Raw genomic sequence first — 19202 nt, 5'->3', positions numbered from 1 at the left:
GCGTTGAAACTTTAACTTGAACCAATTTTTCGTTAAACTGGGCTGCCTCCAGGCCTAGTTACCACTTAAAGGGGTTGTCTCGCGAAAGCAAGTGGGGTTAAGCACTTCTGTATGGCCATATTAATGCACTTTGTAATATACATCGTGCATTAAATATGAGCCATACAGAAGTTATTCACTTACCTGCTCCGTTGCTGGCGTCCCCGTTGCCATGGCTCCGTCTAACTTCGGTGTCTTCTTGCTTTTTTAGACGCGCTTGCGCAGATCTATCTTCTCCATTCGGCTCATGTCGGCATCACCGGCATTTTGGCTCCGCCCCCTTGTACGCGTCATCGCGAAGCTCCGCCCCCGTCACATGTGCCGATTCCAGCCTCTGATTGGCTGGAATCGGCACATGTGACGGGGGCGGAGCTTCGCGATGACGCGTACAAGGGGGCGGAGCCAAAATGCCGGTGATGCCGACACGAGCCGAATGGAGAAGATAGATCTGTGCAAGCGCGTCTAAAAAAGCAAGAAGACACCGAAGTTAGACGGAGCCATGGCAACGGGGACGCCAGCAACGGAGCAGGTAAGTGAATAACTTCTGTATGGCTCATATTTAATGCACGATGTATATTACAAAGTGCATTAATATGGCCATACAGAAGTGCTTAACCCCACTTGCTTTCGCGAGACAACCCCTTTAAGCCACATTAACCAAAGCAATTAATGGGTTTCACCTGCCATCTTGGTTGGGCATGGCCAATTTTTACTGAGGTACATTAGTACTGTTGGTACACCAATTTTTTGGGGCCCTCACCTACAGTGTAATCATAGCAATTTGTATGTTCTTCACCTGCACTCATGGTACAGAAGTGTGTGTGGGGTTGGCCTACACTTTAGCTACATAAATGTAACTTGGCCTTGGCTATACTGCAGCTACTGAAATGGAACGAAGACTGCGCTCCCACTATACTGCTGCTTCGGAATTGTTACTGGGGCCTGTCTTGAGTGCTACTATTGCTGAAATGGAACGAAGACTGCGCTCCCACTATACTGCTGCTTCGGAATTGTTACTGGGGCCTGTCTTGAGTGCTACTATTGCTGACATGGAACGAAGACTGCGCTCCCGCTATAATGCTGCTAGTGATATGTTAGTGGGGCCTGTCTTGAGTGCTACTATTGCTGACATGGAACGAAGACTGCGCTCCCGCTATAATGCTGCTAGTGATATGTTAGTGGGGCCTGTCTTGAGTGCTACTATTGCTGACATGGAACGAAGACTGCGCTCCCGCTATAATGCTGCTAGTGATATGTTAGTGGGGCCTGTCCTAATGCTACGGCTGAAATGTTATGAATTCTGGGCTCTGCCTATACCGCTGCTAATGGTATGTCTCTGGGGTGTGGAAACAGAGGCTTCCCAAAGACATGATGGCGGCGAGGCCATTTCCCACCAACGCGGTTACTGTAAAGGTGCATATAACCACGGACACGTGTAGAGGACACGTAGTGCCTCAAAAACATCCCCCTCCTCCTCCTCCAACAGGGAAAACAAACATTCTTGGCAAATGCCTTTGCATTAGTTCGTCTGGTGGCAGTCCAAGAATTTCACCTTTACCGACACTACAAGAGAGACCCCCCACCATCCCCCCGCCACGGCCCACTTAATCCTGGCCACATTCCGAAAACCAACAAAATAAAACCGCGCTACTAGGTCCGCAGTCACCACCACATTACCACCAACGCGGTTACTGTTAAGGTGCATATAACCACGGACACGTGTAGAGGACACGTAGTGCCTCAAAAACATCCCCCTCCTCCTCCAACAGGGAAAACAAACATTCTTGGCAAATGCCTTTGCATTGGTTCGTCTGGTGGCAGTCCAAGAATTTCACCTTTACCGACACTACAAGAGAGACCCCCCACCATCCCCCCGCCACGGCCCACTTAATCCTGGCCACATTCCGAAAACCAACAAAATAAAACCGCGCTACTAGGTCAGCAGTCACCACCACATTACCACCAACGCGGTTACTGTTAAGGTACATATTACCAGTCTGACTGGGGCATGCAGAGACACCTTGACAGAATGAATAGTGTGTGACACATAGGTTCCCCATTGCTATGCCCACGTGTGCAGCTCCTGATGGCGGTGGCACAGGATTCTATTTCTCATTGCTTCTGTACAGCATTGTGGGCTATCGCCCCGCCACTTTTAAAGAGGGTCGCTGCCTAGCCGTGCCAACCTCTGCAGTGTGTGCCTGCGGTTCCTCCTCATGGCAGACGCACTTCTAAATAGACATGAGGGTGGTGAGGCATTAGGGCAGCTGAAGGCTGCGCAGGGACACTTTGGTGTGCGCTGTGGGGGGGAGGGGGGGCGGTTGGGCAGCATGTAACCCAGGAGAAGTGGCAGTGGAGTGTCATGCAGGCAGTGATTGTGCTTTGTTGGAGGTAGTGTGGTGCTTAGCTAAGGTATGCCATGCTAATGAGGGCTTTTCAGAAGTAAAAGTTTTTGGGAGGGGGGGGGGCCCACTCTTGCCGCTATTGTGGCTTAATAGTGGGACCTGTGAACTTGAGATGCAGCCCAACATGTAGCCCCTCGCCTGCCCTATCCGTTGCTGTGTCGTTCCCATCACTTTCTTGAATTGCCCAGATTTTCACACAAGGAAACCTTAGCGAGCATCGGCGAAATACAAAAATGCTCGGGTCACCCATTGACTTCAATGGGGTTCGTTACTGGAAACGAACGCTCGAGCATCGCGAAAAGTTCGTCCCGAGTAACGAGCACCCGAGCATTTTGGTGCTCGCTCATCTCTAATTTTTATCTTTTTTTTTGCAATAGCTTAGTTGCAAACTTTTAATGTGCCACATCTGTACAACCTGTTAGTCCAAGAAGATTACAAAATCATGGCAATTTGCAGTAAAACTGAGTGTGTTTCTTCCCCATGACGTACTACCACTCACTATATGTATAGGCACCATTAAGAGGGAGTAAACAACTGGTGAATTTGTAACAGAAATTGTACCGTACAAGCTGAATAGGCAGAAAGAAATTGAAGCAATTAAGTTCAGGAAGACTTGAAATGCAAAACAATTAAACAAATTCTGCCTTCAGTTAAATCAGATCAGAAGTGAAACATCAAAGTGGTCTATTCTGAGCAGTACTGAAGTTTAGTGTCATCTGTCAATATACAGATTGCCTATACAGACAGCTGAAAAGGTTTAATGCTTTCTACTACACGAGAAATGTAATGTTACAGTGTGGCCGTTGTTTAATACAAGGACAGCTCAATATCTTTCAGAACGTTCTGGGGCATAAAGGGGGTCTGGAGCGGGGAACCCCACTCTGATGTTTATATGTTCTAATAGGACATTAGAATAGGGGTTGTCTTCTTAGCGCAACGCCTTTAAATAACAGACATTAAAATGCAGTCATATTACTGCTGTGTGACACCAGTCTTAAAGGGGTTGTCTCGCGAAAGCAAGTGGGGTTAAGTACTTCTGTATGGCCATATTAATGCACTTTGTAATATACATCGTGCATTAAATATGAGCCATACAGAAGTTATTCACTTACCTGCTCCGTTGCTAGCGTCCCCGTCGCCATGGCTCCGTCTAATTTCGGTGTCTTCTTGCTTTTTTAGACGCGCTTGCGCAGATGGGTCTTCTCCCTTCGGCTCGGAAGCAGCGGCGATTTGGCTCCGCCCCCTTGTGCGCGTCATCGCGTAGCTCCGCCCCCGTCACATGTGCCGATTCCAGCCAATCAGGAGGCTGGAATCGGCACATGTGACGGGGCGGAGCTACGCGATGACGCATAAAAGGGGGCGGAGCCAAATCGCCACTGCTTCCGAGCCGAAGGGAGAAGACCCATCTGCGCAAGCGCGTCTAAAAAAGCAAGAAGACACCGAAATTAGACGGAGCCATGGCGACGGGGACGCTAGCAACGGAGCAGGTAAGTGAATAACTTCTGTATGGCTCATATTTAATGCACGATGTATATTACAAAGTGCATTATTATGGCCATACAGAAGTGTATAACCCCACTTGCTTTCGCGAGACAACCCCTTTAAGTGGTCTTCTATGCTAACAAATTACTAATGACCCAAAATGAAGGCTGACCTTAACTTACAATTAACATAATGGATGTCAAGGCCAACTGTGAGAGAAACAACAAAATTAACTGCAAGTTCACCACCATCGAGTCTTGAAACACAAAAGTGACATAACAGGCAGTTGGGACTTGGCATTTGACTAAACTCATTCTTACCATATGTTCTTGTTAAGGTTGTGCATCTGGGACCTGTGGTTCTACAGGTTTCCTTGTGCACACCTTCACAGGTAGGGGTATTCTCCACCAGCCAATCCTCCTGGTCTGCGACAGATAAATACAAGCAAACTTGAGAGATTGCTGGTCATTTTAGTGCTTTATGTATCACTGTTAACCCCTAATCAGAGCTGGTGTGATGCATGCTTGTCTGAAGTGTCTCTCTCCTTTCCTGAAGACTGTCTGGACACCTGTAGTCCTTGTCTGTATCATATGCAGACCCCCCCTCGTCCCTTCCCTTTGAAAGGTGCAGCCTCCAGACGTATTATGTCTTGTGTGTGTGTCAGATGGGTGATGCCTGACACTGTTCCCTATGTCAGCACAGTGGCTGACTTTCTATTCCCCTGGTGTGAGGACACTTGGACTGGCTATGGTTTACCATCTGTATGCATGTGAGCTCTGGGTGGGGTTTCCTGTTATATGTTGTATGCACAACCTGGTATGTTGGTGTGAACAGTGACTTGTTTTGTATGTCTGTGCAGGTGGCCAGACACATGCTTTATGTGCAGTCCTGTTCTGTGTTCAGTGTGTGAACAGTGTCGTGCCCGGTTTGTGTTTAGTGCACCTCTCCAGGTTCCTAGTCAGGGATAGCCAGGTCACTAGATGAAGACAGTCGATCTGTCCTTATCAGAACAATCACCCTGCTTTTAGCCAGGGGTGCCCCACTTTCCTTGATTAGTAAGGGACAGGGGTTCTTCCATCTTGACTGGAGAGGTGTAGTTTGCAAGTGCTAATAAGTGTGTTTGCGGGTTTTAAATGGACACGCTTGCATCTGTTTTGAGGAGTGGCGCTGAGCGGACGTAACAGTTCTTATGAGTTGCGATTGGAAGTTTGCAGACTGGAGCTTTTGATCTCGAGCTCAAATGTTCACAATTGTGAATATCACGTGGGAACAGTCGGCATAGCTGGACTTGTAACATAATTTTACACCTGAAATTTCTCTGAATTTGCTGCAAAATCAAAAATATGTAAAGGGAGAAATCTACACAATTCCATAGTGGATTCACTATGACAAAATCTGTTGTGTAAAATTAGGCCAGATGTGAATCCACCTTTACACTTGAATTAACACAAGCTTACTTCTTAAGTGTTTCTCTATAGAACTGGTTTAGACAATTAGCATATGTAGGGGAAAGTGCGAACATGGACATGTGCCCCATCCAATCAAATTCAATCACCATCTATAATTCTGCAAGTTAAATAATTAAGCCAGAGACTGAATTAGTTTCCTACTTAGCAGCCTACTTTTTATAGGAAAACTATGGCACGATCCAGTGATGCTCTCATTAACAAATGAAAAGATTAAGCTACACATCACAATGACTGCGTTAAAATGCCATGCTTACAGTTCACAAATATGTATCTATCACACTCGCAAAATGGCGTGAAACCAAATAGTAGCTTATTTCAAAGCTGCAATGTGTTGGTTCTCCTGAAACCACCATCTTATCAAGCAAGCTACAGTAATTGATGACAAAATTAAAAAAGGAAATCCACAGAGGCAGCTAAGGTATATAACATATACATAGCAATGGCAAGAATATGCATGCATCTTAATTGTAGTGGTAATTACAGACAGGAAAAGTCAAGCATACACCATGTTGCAAGCCAAGTTGTAGGCTTATGACAGGAGTATGCATAAGTAACAACTATTGTTCGTTACCTGCTGAGCTGTTCATCATGTTATATGGGGCCACTTGTGGGTTCATCATGCCGGCGTTGTTATTCATGGACTGATTGTATGAAGAATTTGTTCCCATAATTCCACTTTGATTCATGCCAGGAAAGCCACTTTGCCTGTATAAACATGAAAAATATATAAAAATGTTTACTAGTGATTTAAAAAAAAAAAAAAAAGTTAATGTTTGTGGCATAACAGATATTTTATATGCAACCCTACATCGTGTATAGCAAATCCATTTAACCTACATTACCAGTCAAAAATGTTTTAGAACTCCTCAATTTTTCCAGTTTTTATTCATATTTACACAGTTTGTCTCAAATATACTCTGAAATGAAAGCAGAGAGCAAATAAACAAGTTAAAATAAATAAAAATAATGAATTAACCTTCACCCAATTAAATCTAGATTTTTGACTCTTCCCATTCGCACCCTCCAGCTGATATAACAGCTTTACACCATCGAGACATTCTTTCCATAAAACTACATTCAGATATTGTTTAGACATTTCTTCAAACACTGTTGCAGAAATTTCCACAAGTGTGCTGTACTTGTAGGTTACTTTGCTTTCACCTTTTTGTCCAGTTTATCCCAAACAAGCTCCATGGTGTTTAAGTCTGGAGATTGTGCAAGTCATTCCATTCTTTGCAGCCTACCGGCTTCTTCTTGTCTCCTGAAGTAGTTCTGACATAATCTAGAAGGGTGTTTTGTAACATTTTCTTGCTGTAATAGCAACCACCTGACCGACTAGATGTACACCAGAAAGCATTGCATGGTGTATCAAAATGCTGTGGTAGCCCTTTCTGCCCAGTCTGTTAGTCACACTGTGCAAGTTGTTAAAGGGGTTGTCTCACGCCGAAACGTTTTTTTTTTTTATTCAATAGGCCCCCCGTTCGGCGTGAGACAAACCCAAGGGATGGGTAAAAAAAAAAAAAGTTTATTACTTACCCGAATCCCCGCGCTGCGGCGACTTCTTTCTTCCTTTACCAAGATGGCCGCCGGGATCTTCACCCACGATGCACCGCAGGTCTTCTCCCATGGTGCACCGTGGGCTCTGTGCGGTCCATTGCCGATTCCAGCCTCCTGATTGGCTGGAATCGACACACGTGATGGGGCGGAGCTACGAGGACCAGTTCTCCGGCACGAGCGGCCCCATTCACCAGGGAGAAGACCGGACTGCACAAGCGCGTCTAAAAACGCCAGAAGACAGCGAATTTAGACGGATCCATGGCGACGGGGACGCTAGCAACGGAGCAGGTAAGTGAATAACTTCTGTATGGCTCATAATTAATGCACGATGTATATTACAAAGTGCATTAATATGGCCATACAGAAGTGTATACCCCCACTTGATTTCACGAGACAACCCCTTTAACTTTAGACCCAGCAAAGAGACCAACACAATTCCTCCTCCATGTTTGACAGTTGGTGTCACACACTAGGGGACCAACCTTTCAGCTACTTGACTGTGTACAAAAACACTGCGTGATGTACCAAAGATGTCAAATTTTGATTAATCAGTAGATAAGACCTTCTTCCACTCCTCAGTAGTCCACTGGAGGTACTGCTTGGTCCAGGCAAGTATTTTTTTTTATTTTGCAATCTAAGCAGTAGCTTTCTTAAGGATACTTGGCAGACTTGCAGATAGAAGTCTTCTCTTCACAGCTGAAATGGACACTTATTTATTTTTGCTGCATTAAGCTGTGCTTGAAGATTTTGTGCTGATAGGTGCCGATGATGCAAATTGTTGACTCTCAAAAACTTGTCATCTGATTTTGTAGCGGCCTTTGGTCTGCCAGACTTCTTCCTTTCAGTTTCCAGGTGTCCTTTGATGGTATAGGAAACTGTACAACCGCCACTTTGGCAATTTCTCTGTAGTACAGAAATACAGTTCTAAGGCTTATAAATATCTGTCTGTCTTTAGTTATTTGCCTTATTCTTGCCATTATGATAGCAATGTGCTGCGTTCTGAAGAGGAAAACGGTCCAAATCCTAGAGGGTGTTGTAATGCTGTTTGTTCCACCACTGGTTATATAGAATCAGAGGGTTTGAAAGCAATCTACAAAAGTTGAGACTCATGTAGGAATAGTTTGCATCCAATTTCAAACCATAATTTGCTTTCTGTGCTGCACAGTAGATGTCCTTGATGTGTTCCCTGAAAAAAGTACTTTGGTTAAAATCATAAATTCAGACTATTTAGTTTCTGATTAAAATTTCATAATACTTTTATGTTTTTAATTACTTTTGAACTATTTCACGTTATTTGCTGGACTTGAACGGAGTAAAAAAATAACTGGAAAAATTGACGTGTTTTAAAACTTTTGACCAGTAGTGTATATTTATTAACAGCTAATCATAGTATTACTGTATGTGTAATGAAGTGTTCTCTCATCAATTACACAAAACAAGACTGTACTATGGCTATATCTGTATTTCTCTCTTAATAGTTACAGAAATGCGTAGGTATAATGTGAAAGTATTAAAGTCAAAACACTGTCCCTGGAGTCAGATTGATAGAAGGTGTTAATCACTATTGCTATAAAAGGTTCAGCAGCTGTCACATAACGTTTAACAAATGGCGATACAACAAGAAATGTTTGGAGTACCTGTCAAAACAACGCATCGAGAACAGTAAAATGTGTTTCGAAATTTATAGTGCAACTAATTTAGAAGAAAAAAAAATAACACCAATGAATTTCTCTTTGATTTAGCAAATCAGCTGTTTATGGGTACGGATTGAGAGAAAATCTGTATAATAAAACTTGCTTAGATTTTTATTTCTTCATTATTGGATCTTAAAGCGACCCTCCAATTAGGAGTTCAAATTTGATGCGTTAGTCAGTACCTACAGGGGATGATGACCTATTTATTTTGCCTCAGATCTTGCTCCTTGACTACTTTTTATGGCCCCCTGCACACGGGCGGAAATTCTGCAATCCTAGGCAGACGGCCGCGATTTGTCCGCGTGAAATCACATGCGGAAAACAAATCACGGCTTGCTCTATTTCTGTGCGAGTCTTGCAGAGGCCCGCACAGAAATGTCACTCCCGGGCCGCCGGCTCCGCTCTTTGCATGCGCCGGCTGGCCGGTAGAGAGCCGGTAGCACATCAGAGAGCCGTAGCCACGGGAGAAGGCGAGTCCCTGCAGCGCGCGGGTCGGGTCCCGCTGTGAGATTTCTCGCAGGGGATCCGACACGGCGTGTGCAGGCGGTCTATCTCAGCTGTGTTAGGGCAGAGCAGTGACCTACAGTTTAGTTACAGTGCCTGACGTCAAATAGTCTGTGACATACCCCATTGGTTCAGGCTACAGAGGTTGTTGGTGTCCAGCATATGATACAATTTCCTTGTTCTATGCTAAAACGGAGCACAGCAACAGAAGGTTGCAATAACAGCAAAGGGCACAAAAGTCTCCCATGGGAAGCTTAATAGGATATAGCCATATAAATCCCACAAAGGGCCTACAGATCCTAATTGAGTAGCCTTCAAATAGACAGGTCTCCTACAACAGGTGTGAACCACAGGATTATCTATGTTGCAGTTGGGGTGCATAGTCATCCCATTTGCATCTCATTCCCAATAGGAATGACACAGGTAGGAGTATAAATGCTTTTCTTTCTTAACTAAAGCTTTGCTTTTTACTTATTTCTTGTTAGATCAATTTGGGTTTTTGTAGGAGAAAAGAAAACCTCAAGTGCAAAAAAAAACCCAACACAACACACACTGCAATAAAAATATATTTGTAGCAGCCTCAAAAGGTTCAGATCAGATCAGAAAAAACACTTGCATTTTTGCAAAAACTGCAGCTCTGGTATTGCAGGTCATCCCGATTCACTTGAACAAATGTGTGTATATTCTTTTCCATATGAATAAATGTACTACAAATTGCATTAATCTGCATTGTGATTTATGTATTAGTACACATATGTTATGTTCATAACAGAAAAAAATGCTATTGGTGCTAAAGATTTTTTTCTAGCATGTCAAAAATATTATGCCTGAAATGTACGTGGTGCTATAATAATGGTTCAATATCTTGTTCAACTATAAGGTGTTTTGGTGTTTATATTGTTCCAGTAGGAGAGTGCACATATTATATAACAGTTACTAAGCACTGGATCCAAACAACAAAAATCAAATAGCTTGGTTTCAATTTAACCTTTTTTACGGTGTGTAAAAGATGACTAATGCAGATCACCTGAATAGGGAATCATCCCTCTTCTTTACTGAGTGCAAGATGCACAATATGCTTCATGTAGTTGAGAAGCGAAAGGCGTTCTTTGATATAAGTCAGCCTGTGTACAATGTCATCCCACATATAAGGCTTGTAACAAGCGAACAGGAGGGACTCCTATTGCACAGTGGATTACTTTTTAGTATAAAAGGAAAAAAATGTGCATTGTAAAGGTTTCACTAAACTTGTTTGTATAAAATAGGAATATAGAGAAATATGGTGACATCAAAATCATGCCCTAAACAAAAGGCTGCACTCCAAGCCATGGCTATGGGAGTTTCTATGCAGAATTCCTATAATATACGTAACCGAACGGATTAATTGGGAATCCGATTTATTAAGAAAAAATGAACAACATGTCAACTTCTTGACACAGAACCGCCTCATATTATTCACATGCAGATTAGCCCATTGAATGGGACTAATCCACATGCAGGTTAGTGGCAGCTATAAGTGGAAATCCGCAGCAGAAATGAGAGACTCAGCTTTGGATTTCTGTCATGGATTATGTGGCAGATTTACATTGGATATGTCTGACTGGAAAAATGCCATATTAACACATCCTTCTAGGGGTGTGATTTAGAATCACCACCCATCTAGAATCAGCGACTCAAGTATCATTCTGATCATATAAAAGCATTCTTTCAAGCAGTTGTTTTTTATGTCATTTCACATAATTGTATCAATTTGAGTCCGAGGTAGAAAAACATAATTTGCTTACTAAATGGTCCATTTTCTCATCAAGGTCCTGTCTGTGTACTTTCATAGACTCCCAATATTATTTGGGTTCTTTTACATGCAGCGAGAAATTGTTTGCCAATCCAGCGATGGCAGTCATTTGTTTTAAAACACAGCCAGCTTCCATTTACAGATAATTTACATTTTTCGTTGGCTAGATGGTTCGGGGCACTCCATCAGTGACTGAACAATTGCTATTTAAATGTAACAAGTTGCAAACGAGCTAACAATGATTTTTATGCCTACAAAAAATGAACCAACGGGAAGCGAACAAATTATCATTCATTGCTGAATTCTTTGGCCTTTCACATGATCGAACATTTTTTGGAATGGTTCCGTGTAGAAGGACCCTACAGCAGAGATCTGACGACTGCAGAAGGGCGTTTTTGTATTTTTCATACACAGTTAAGGACACATTACTGATTCATTTTGTTCATGGTGTGAAAAAAGGAAATTAAACATTATTGAAGATTAACTACACCTAAAACAAATAGTTCAGATCCAGCTGCAGGAAAGGGAATCGGTGGTATTAAAAACATAAAAAAGGAATAAACTGAATCCCAATTCTAATTATTCATAATGGGTTCACGTAGAAAGCCTAGCTATGTCCCTACGCTTGTAATAAACTACAGATATCCCCATGTTCCATAGATTATCAGGATGGTGGACATTTAGTGCATTATGTATCTTTCAGATGTCATGTAGCTGGAGACTTTTGATGTTTTTGAACCTTATGAGACAGAGGAGATTCACATCCACAGGGCATGGAGGTCTGTTATACTTCATGTGCTAGTCAAAGTTAGCTTTTTTAAGTAGTGACCAACTTAAACTGGACATAGAAATTAAACTGATATCAGCTAAACCCACCAATTTAGTGTGGATTGGCCAACATGTATGGGAGCAGTCTGACCGCATCTATTGTAAGGGAAGAGACAGGTATGTTGGATGCCAACACACTTGACTCAGTTTAAAAAGAGGAACAGGGCTAAGAACAGATACCAAGAGAAAAATAATCAAAAGGTTCCCTTCCTAATCAGAGTAGGTAACTAATTTCATCACCATGTAGGAGGGTGCATCCATAGATAGAAGCAGGTAGGTACACCCTACAATATATTTTAAGTCACTACTGAACTCCCAATATATTTTTAAGTTACTATTATACTCCTAATTTAGATAGATTTCTGTCAAGTTGGTAACTTACTCTACAAGAAACCACACACTTTGGAAAAAATATATCTTTCTGGAAAAAAACAACCCTGAAACATAGATTCCAGACTAAGTTAATCATAGATTCACGGGTTCTAGATACACAGGCTTGACGCGTTTCTATTTTACTTAACAATTCTTCAGGAACCTAATGAGTCATGGATATTCTCACATGTCAACCAATTTGATAACTAGAGTGTAGGTGGTGATCACACACAACAGATGTTTCAGGTAGATGCTCAGGCTAGTATCCGCAAGTTATATGCAGCGCATACATAAATCTGTCACTATAGGGAGTAGATGACGACTACAGAGAAGGATGCTTCAGGTACCTGCTCAGGCTAGTGTTCCTAAACTGTATGCAGCATATACATATGTCCATTAGTCTTAATTATGAACGACGACTACAAAGAAGGATGCTACAGGCAGATGCTCAGGATACTATCCATTATCTTGATGCAGCACATAACGTATGCTAACAATACACTACTCTAAAAGTCTAGAGTTTAATCACCCCAGAACCAATCCCCCCCACCAACCATGGAAGATAATGGATATGGCGCAGAGAGATCGTAGCAGCGTCAGCCCAAGTGGTGGACTGATGGCTATATGATTGAGCAGGGTAAATTCAGTCTTATATAGTCCAGCTCTAATCCTGGTACCACCCAGTACCTTCCCTCAAATCCTCCCCTTGGAAGCCTCCACCTCTCCTAATCCACTGCCAGGGGGTCGGTTACCTTGGACACATGATGTTATTGAGAGGAACAAATAGCATATCGTGATGTTAGATGCACCCTTCCAGAGTGCTCACACTGTAATCATATATTACGGGCTGCATAAAGCTTTGGCATAGTATCCCGAGTACCTGCCTGAAGCATCCTTCTTTGTAGTCCTTATTTATAATTTAGATTGACGGACATATGTATGCGCTGCATACAGCTTAGGGACACTAGCCTGAGCATCTACCGGAAGCATCTTTCTCTGCAGTCGTCATCTACTCCCTAGAGCAGCTTTTCCCAAACTGTGCTCTAAGGAGCCCTTGAGGCTCCGCTAGCAATAGTCAGGGGATCCGACTGAGGGTCTAGGTCCCCGCTGTACTCACCGATGTAGCAGTGTTAGGACAGGCTCTAGTGAGGAACAGGACCTGAGGTGGCATATCAACGTGGATCACATGAGTCGGCTCCAGTCATGTGATCTGCATTGCTATGCCACTGCAGGAAGTCCTGTTAGTTTGTTTCCTCACAGCAGCCTGTCTCGACAATGCTGCAGCAGTGAGTAGAGCGGGGACCAATGGGGTAGGGGGGTGAAAATGGGGGACCCCATAACTACTGGGGCCGCAACAGGGGTCACCTATTAGTACTGGGGCAACAACAGGGGTCCCAAAAGGATATATTTCTAAAGTGTGTGGTTTCCTGTAGAGTAGGTTACCAACTTGACAGAAATCTGTCTAAATTAGGAGCATAACAGTAACCTAAAAATATATTGGGAGTTCAGTAGTGACTTAAAATATTGTAGGGGGTGTGCCTACCTGCTTCTATCTACAGATGCACCCTCCTACATGGTGATAAAATTATGGAGCAAGTACTGACTGTTAGAGCATAAACATATCCGCTATTCCAGACAGTCAAGTGACCCCTTTGGGTCACACTAGGAACATCTTTATCCTTGAGTTTCGATGGTTGCCCGGCAGGAAATTGTTACCAACTCTGATTAGAAAGGCAACCTTTTGATTATTTTTGTCTTTGTTTCTGTCTCTTTGTGTGTCTGTCCTTAGCCCCGTTCTTATTTTTAAACTGAGTATAATAAAAGTTATGTTTTAGTGTTCTCCCTCGGTGAGACTCATTAAGTTGAGATTCCTCTGCCTGGGTGAAAAACATCCTCAGTACAGACCTCAGAATCCCCTCCTATCCTCCGTAAAGACACCTGAATTTCCCAATAGGGTCATCAGACCCCAAAACAGGCAAAAAAACTCCCACACAAAACATGCGTACACGCACCACTCAGTACTTATTGTTGGTGCAGAGATGCGGAGCATGAAGGAAGACTGCTCATTTTTGCAGCAATAGTGCACAGGATTCCCTCGCAAACTCACCGTTCAGCTCGTCGTCCTCACCAGTGGGAAGCTGCCGTTTACCACAACAGCCACAATAAAGTCAAACATTCTCGCACACTGCTCCTTGGCCACTGTGCAAGAAACGGCACGAAATTGGCACATGCCAACTTGACATCACCACCTCCCAGGAGATGACACCTTTTAGTCACTACCAGAAGGGTAGGTGTGCAACAAGAGGTTTAATCCTTTCCTCTTCATGCACCTAGAGGTTTAACAGTACAGATTATAATAGTGGTGACTGAAATGGCAGTGAGTCCACCTGGAATCTAGGGTAGCCACCCCTATTATAATCCGCCATTGGACCTAATCCGCCATTTTATATGTGCACGATAGAAGTGAAAGAAAAAGAAAAACGTCTCAAGGCGCAACGACTCCAAACAACTGTGATGATGGTACAATAAGATTTATTTAACATGGAGTATAACCAGCAGAAAAACGTGTTTCGAGGATAGACCTCTTCTTCAGTAAATGCTGGGGTATAACATACTGGCTGGCTACAGTGAGCGTTATGTTCCCATGCCAGCAGTGACAATATGGAGGCTATAGAGAAAGGACCAGGCCGCAGGTATAGGAATATAACAGTGGCGATTGGGATGGCAGTGAGTCCACCTGAAGCCTAGAGCCCAGATCCAAGGACGGCCACCCCTATTATAATCCGCCATTGGGCCTATGTGACAAAGCCCAAATTTTCGAATCTGCCGTGTCATTCTATATGGTAAATTTGGAATGCTATTACTTATTCAAATGATTCTGAGAATTTTTGTGGCATATTTTACTTGATAGCAATGATAAATTTTGGTTGGTATGTTTTTGCATTTAAAAAAAGAAAACAACGTTTAAGGAAAATTTGAAAAAAATTTGCATTTTTCAAAATTTGACATTTTCTGCCTGTAATACAGATATTCAAACAATACAAAATAGTTAATAAATAACATTTACCATATGTTAATGTTATGGTTAAAGAGGACATACCATTAGATTTCACAAATCACATACAGTAATAAATAGATCTGTTCTACACGAGTCCAACTAGAAGTGAAATCATAAAATGTTCATTTTCACATCATGCAGGAAACCTTTCAAAAAGGATTACAGATACTCCCTTACTTGCGAACGTTCGAGTTACGAACTTCATATTGTACAGCGATCAGACAGGCATTCTATCAAGCCGTGCCATGGGCACGGCTGCTTGATAGGCATTCTACATAGGCAGCCCTGAAGCCTTTCAAAAGGCCCCCAGCTGCCGTGGAAACCGTACCATAACCTGCGATCTTACCGCGGGAAGCCGTACGGGAACCTCGAACATCAGGTGCAGGCTGTAAGAATCAGCCTGGACCTAATGTTGTATGGAGCGGGATCCACCCGCGATACCCCTCCATACAAGCATTTGTCGGACATATGAACAAATGCACTTACGAACTACTTCCTAGGATGGAACCTGTTCGTAAGGAGGGGACTATCTGTATTATACTTCCATTCTGAAGTGTATTTCCAAAGTATACCAACCACAACAAGTCTAAGAGAGCTATATAACGATATCTTAGACCTGATGATTTATACAGTTTGTATTCTAATTCTTTTCTTATTTTGGTTTGATATCTTTTGGGTCTAGCGTTTGATGGAATTAAGGTGTCAAGTTACAAAATTTTCAACTCACTATGGTCGTCATAGAACATATTAACATTGTAACCTGAGGGAGCACTGCGCCTGAAATGGCTGTTTAACTAAACCACCGTGTGCACAAGGAGGTCACATAACTTTTACATGGCCATATATTTATGGAACTTTAAAAAAATATATATATATGCTTTATACCCTACATGTAATATAAAATACGAAGCAAGGCCACGTTAACGAAAGGAATAAAGCATCCCGGTACTTCACAAAGTGCATGATCAACAAAGAACCACAGTACTTTTCACATGGGAGATGAAAGGTATATGTAGTTCATGGTCAGCAAAATCCACAGAGCAAGGATAACAAAACTCTTGAAAAATAAACGTATAAATTTCTTTGCTACAAAGCAAAATGAAAAGCCTGACCTGGCACAACACAGTCGTAAGAGTTTTAGATGGCTACAAAATGTGTCCTTGCGTAACCACAAGATTGTCCTGCTCTGCAGAATATAAAAGGTAAATGGAACAGCAAACGCATTGAGGCACCAAGCTTTATCACGTCATTAAATGAGATTTCTAGCCGTAATAAAAACATGCTTAAAACCTTGCAGATGGCTGACTTGCTGGGTTCATGTCCAGCTGACATTTTGCTGACCAGGGAAGGTCACAAATACAAAGAACAACAGTTGTTTGGAGAAGCAAAAGGCAACCAAGTTCTCTTAACCTGTTTTTCACGTTTTTTGTATTTAAAAGGAGTAAAAACCAGGTATGGTGTGTTATTTGCATATACATTTACACAAAGGCATTGCGACTCTACAGTTCTGCAAGGTTTTCCTCCAGTAGGTAAGAGTTAGCAGCTAGAAGCATGCCTAGAGAGAGCCTGGTGCTCTTGCTATTTTTAACTCAAAGGATATGAGAGTTTTGATATTGAAGGGTGGTTTCAAGTCACAAAACCACAGAAGAATTTGGGAATATAAATTGACAACAACCTTTGACACGCTGAATACTGGGTTAAATTATTCCCCTGGATTTATGCGTGAATGGGGGGTGTGAGACATTTATTACACAGATAAGACCCCCATCAACAGTAATTCAGGGACCATAAACTTTCACTCCCTTATCAGTGTTTAGCTAAAAACGTCTGTGTACCTCTTGTAGCATTTCTAACCTGCCGACCTCCCCACCCCCAACAGTAATTTAGGGACCATAAAACTTTCACTCCGCTATCAGTGCCTAGACAAAAAAAAGTTTGCTTGCTGTTGCAGAATTCCTTTTAAGTGCGAACCAATCACATCCATATCTGTGCCTTGCCATAAGTATGTATGTTATAAGTGTGTATAAATATCCATGCCTCTTCAGATCCAATCCATAAGCCTGAAGAAGAACCCTGCATTGGTTCGCAAGCTTGCTATCATTACATCATGTATTTTTGTTAGCCATTAAAAGGTATCATATCTACAAGATTACGTCGTTTCTCTTGCTGGGAACAATCACATTTTGAACTCAGAGGATTACCTATAGTAATACACTACCAAACTACAGTTCTGTGAACAAAAACATTTCCATTCTATGGCAGCAAGTTCAGCTTATGAAATCTGTATATTTAGCTTAGCTTCAAGGACAGGATCGGAAAGGCTTTTCAGGCAATAAATACGGAAATAAATGTATGAAAGTATTACACTGCCTTGCGCAGAGGCCTGAGGCATTATATAGCTATCGGCATTAAATCACAGGTTGAAAGTATATCTCCATTGATATTAGTGCTTGTGTCTCTCAAGACAAGTTTAAATGTGATGCAGTCTTGCAACTGAGGCAACCACGAAAGCAAATATAAAAAAACAACTTTCTTATATATCTTATTAAATATACCCCATTTGTAATATTATCCTGTTGAGAGACAAGATGGAGTTAGAGATGAGCGAACGTGCTCGACCACGGAAGTACTCGAAAATCGCGGTATTCGGGCGAAAAAGGGGCATGGCCGAGCACGTTCGCTCATCTCTAGATGGAGTATGAGTTCATTGAGGGATCAGGTTACATGCTGCCTATATGGAGAGAACTGCAGAGTTAGAGGTGCAGAGACACACACACAAAGATGCAGCTTCTGGATCTAGTCAGTCTTTCTTCAGAGCTGGTTGCAGAGCTACGCTGGCTCAGTACTACAGTGAAACGTTCTCCATGTTGCCGATTCTGTGTTTGTGTGCAGAACGTTAGGGAAGCAGGATCTCCTCTACATTCTGTGTGCAGTGTATGGGAGACATCATAGTAACTAGTCCCTGACCACTAGTTCAGGTAAAACTTACAATTATAGATAGAGCCTGCACAGGGAAAAACTGGTGAAAATACCATTTACATGTTAGGAGTTGTACATGTGTTAACATATTTACTATCATCTATAGCCTATACAGATATGACAAATGCTAACCTTTGTAATGTTTTGTGTGTGTCAATAAAGTTATTAGTATACCCTACATGGAAATACAAGTTCTCTAATGGCTAGAAATAGCGCTGCTACTCATGTACAAACACAACAGTTTATTATCTGAAACTAGAGGTACACTTTTACTTCCAAATCTGCTATACCACAAACAAGATGCTGTGACAGCTAACTACTTACTACTCTTTTTAAAATGTTACTTTAACTTATACTGAGTTCATGTACAGTTTATTGGGTTTGGAAGACCCCTCCAATTGGAGCTCTGTAGAAGAGCCCTACAGTGTTCTACGATTGCTTTGGTGATATCACTGGAGGTATACTTTTAACTCCTTAACGACTGCCCATACCCTTTTTTTACAGCAGTCTTTAGGGGCCTTATGCAGATCCATGTGCCTTTTTATAGCACTATCTCAGAATACCTCCATGGGTATCCCATGCCAGAGGGTGCGAGGGCTCAGTTGTCTGATGACAGCTGGGCTACAGTAGGGAATGGAGAATAATACAATCCCAGCTGTTTAAACCTCTATATGCGGCTGTTCTTGCTACTGTGCATTAATTGTGTAAATTATACGTTTAATTAAAATAATACTTTTAGGGTATGCCAAAAAGAGGGGGAAATTATTTTTAAAGGAGTCAATTTTTTTTTTTGTGCACAAGTGAGCAATTAGAACTGGAATTTATTCAGTTGTGCCCTGAAATGCAATCCGTGTTCCCTCCAATAAAGGCCTAGCCATGTGTCCAGTAAGCAGATTAGGGCCACAATGGGTATGTTTCTGAGCACAGGACAATCAGGAGTATCCATTTTAGGGTGAAAGTCTTCATTCATGTGTGTGCTGTATAAAAAAAAGCTAAATTTTTAAAATTTAAATAAAATGATTC

The 19202-nt window shown here is 42.2% G+C and overlaps 1 protein-coding gene across 12 annotated transcripts in view; it reads right to left on the bottom strand.

The window, feature by feature from the left end:
* Positions 1-19202, bottom strand: part of ARID1B (AT-rich interaction domain 1B) — a 490608-nt gene that overhangs the window by 99812 nt on the left and 371594 nt on the right. For all 12 annotated transcript variants that reach the window (XM_066596068.1, XM_066596069.1, XM_066596077.1 and 9 more), the window contains one exon: positions 5967-6100. In XM_066596068.1, coding sequence (XP_066452165.1) covers positions 5967-6100 — 134 coding nt within the window. The remainder of the gene's footprint in view (positions 1-5966; positions 6101-19202) is intronic.

This window comes from Eleutherodactylus coqui, chromosome 3, assembly GCF_035609145.1.
Source record: "Eleutherodactylus coqui strain aEleCoq1 chromosome 3, aEleCoq1.hap1, whole genome shotgun sequence".
NCBI classification, from domain to species: Eukaryota; Metazoa; Chordata; class Amphibia; order Anura; family Eleutherodactylidae; genus Eleutherodactylus; species Eleutherodactylus coqui.
Note: the sequence above shows the minus strand (reverse complement) of the source record. Positions and strands in the feature narration are given on the sequence as shown.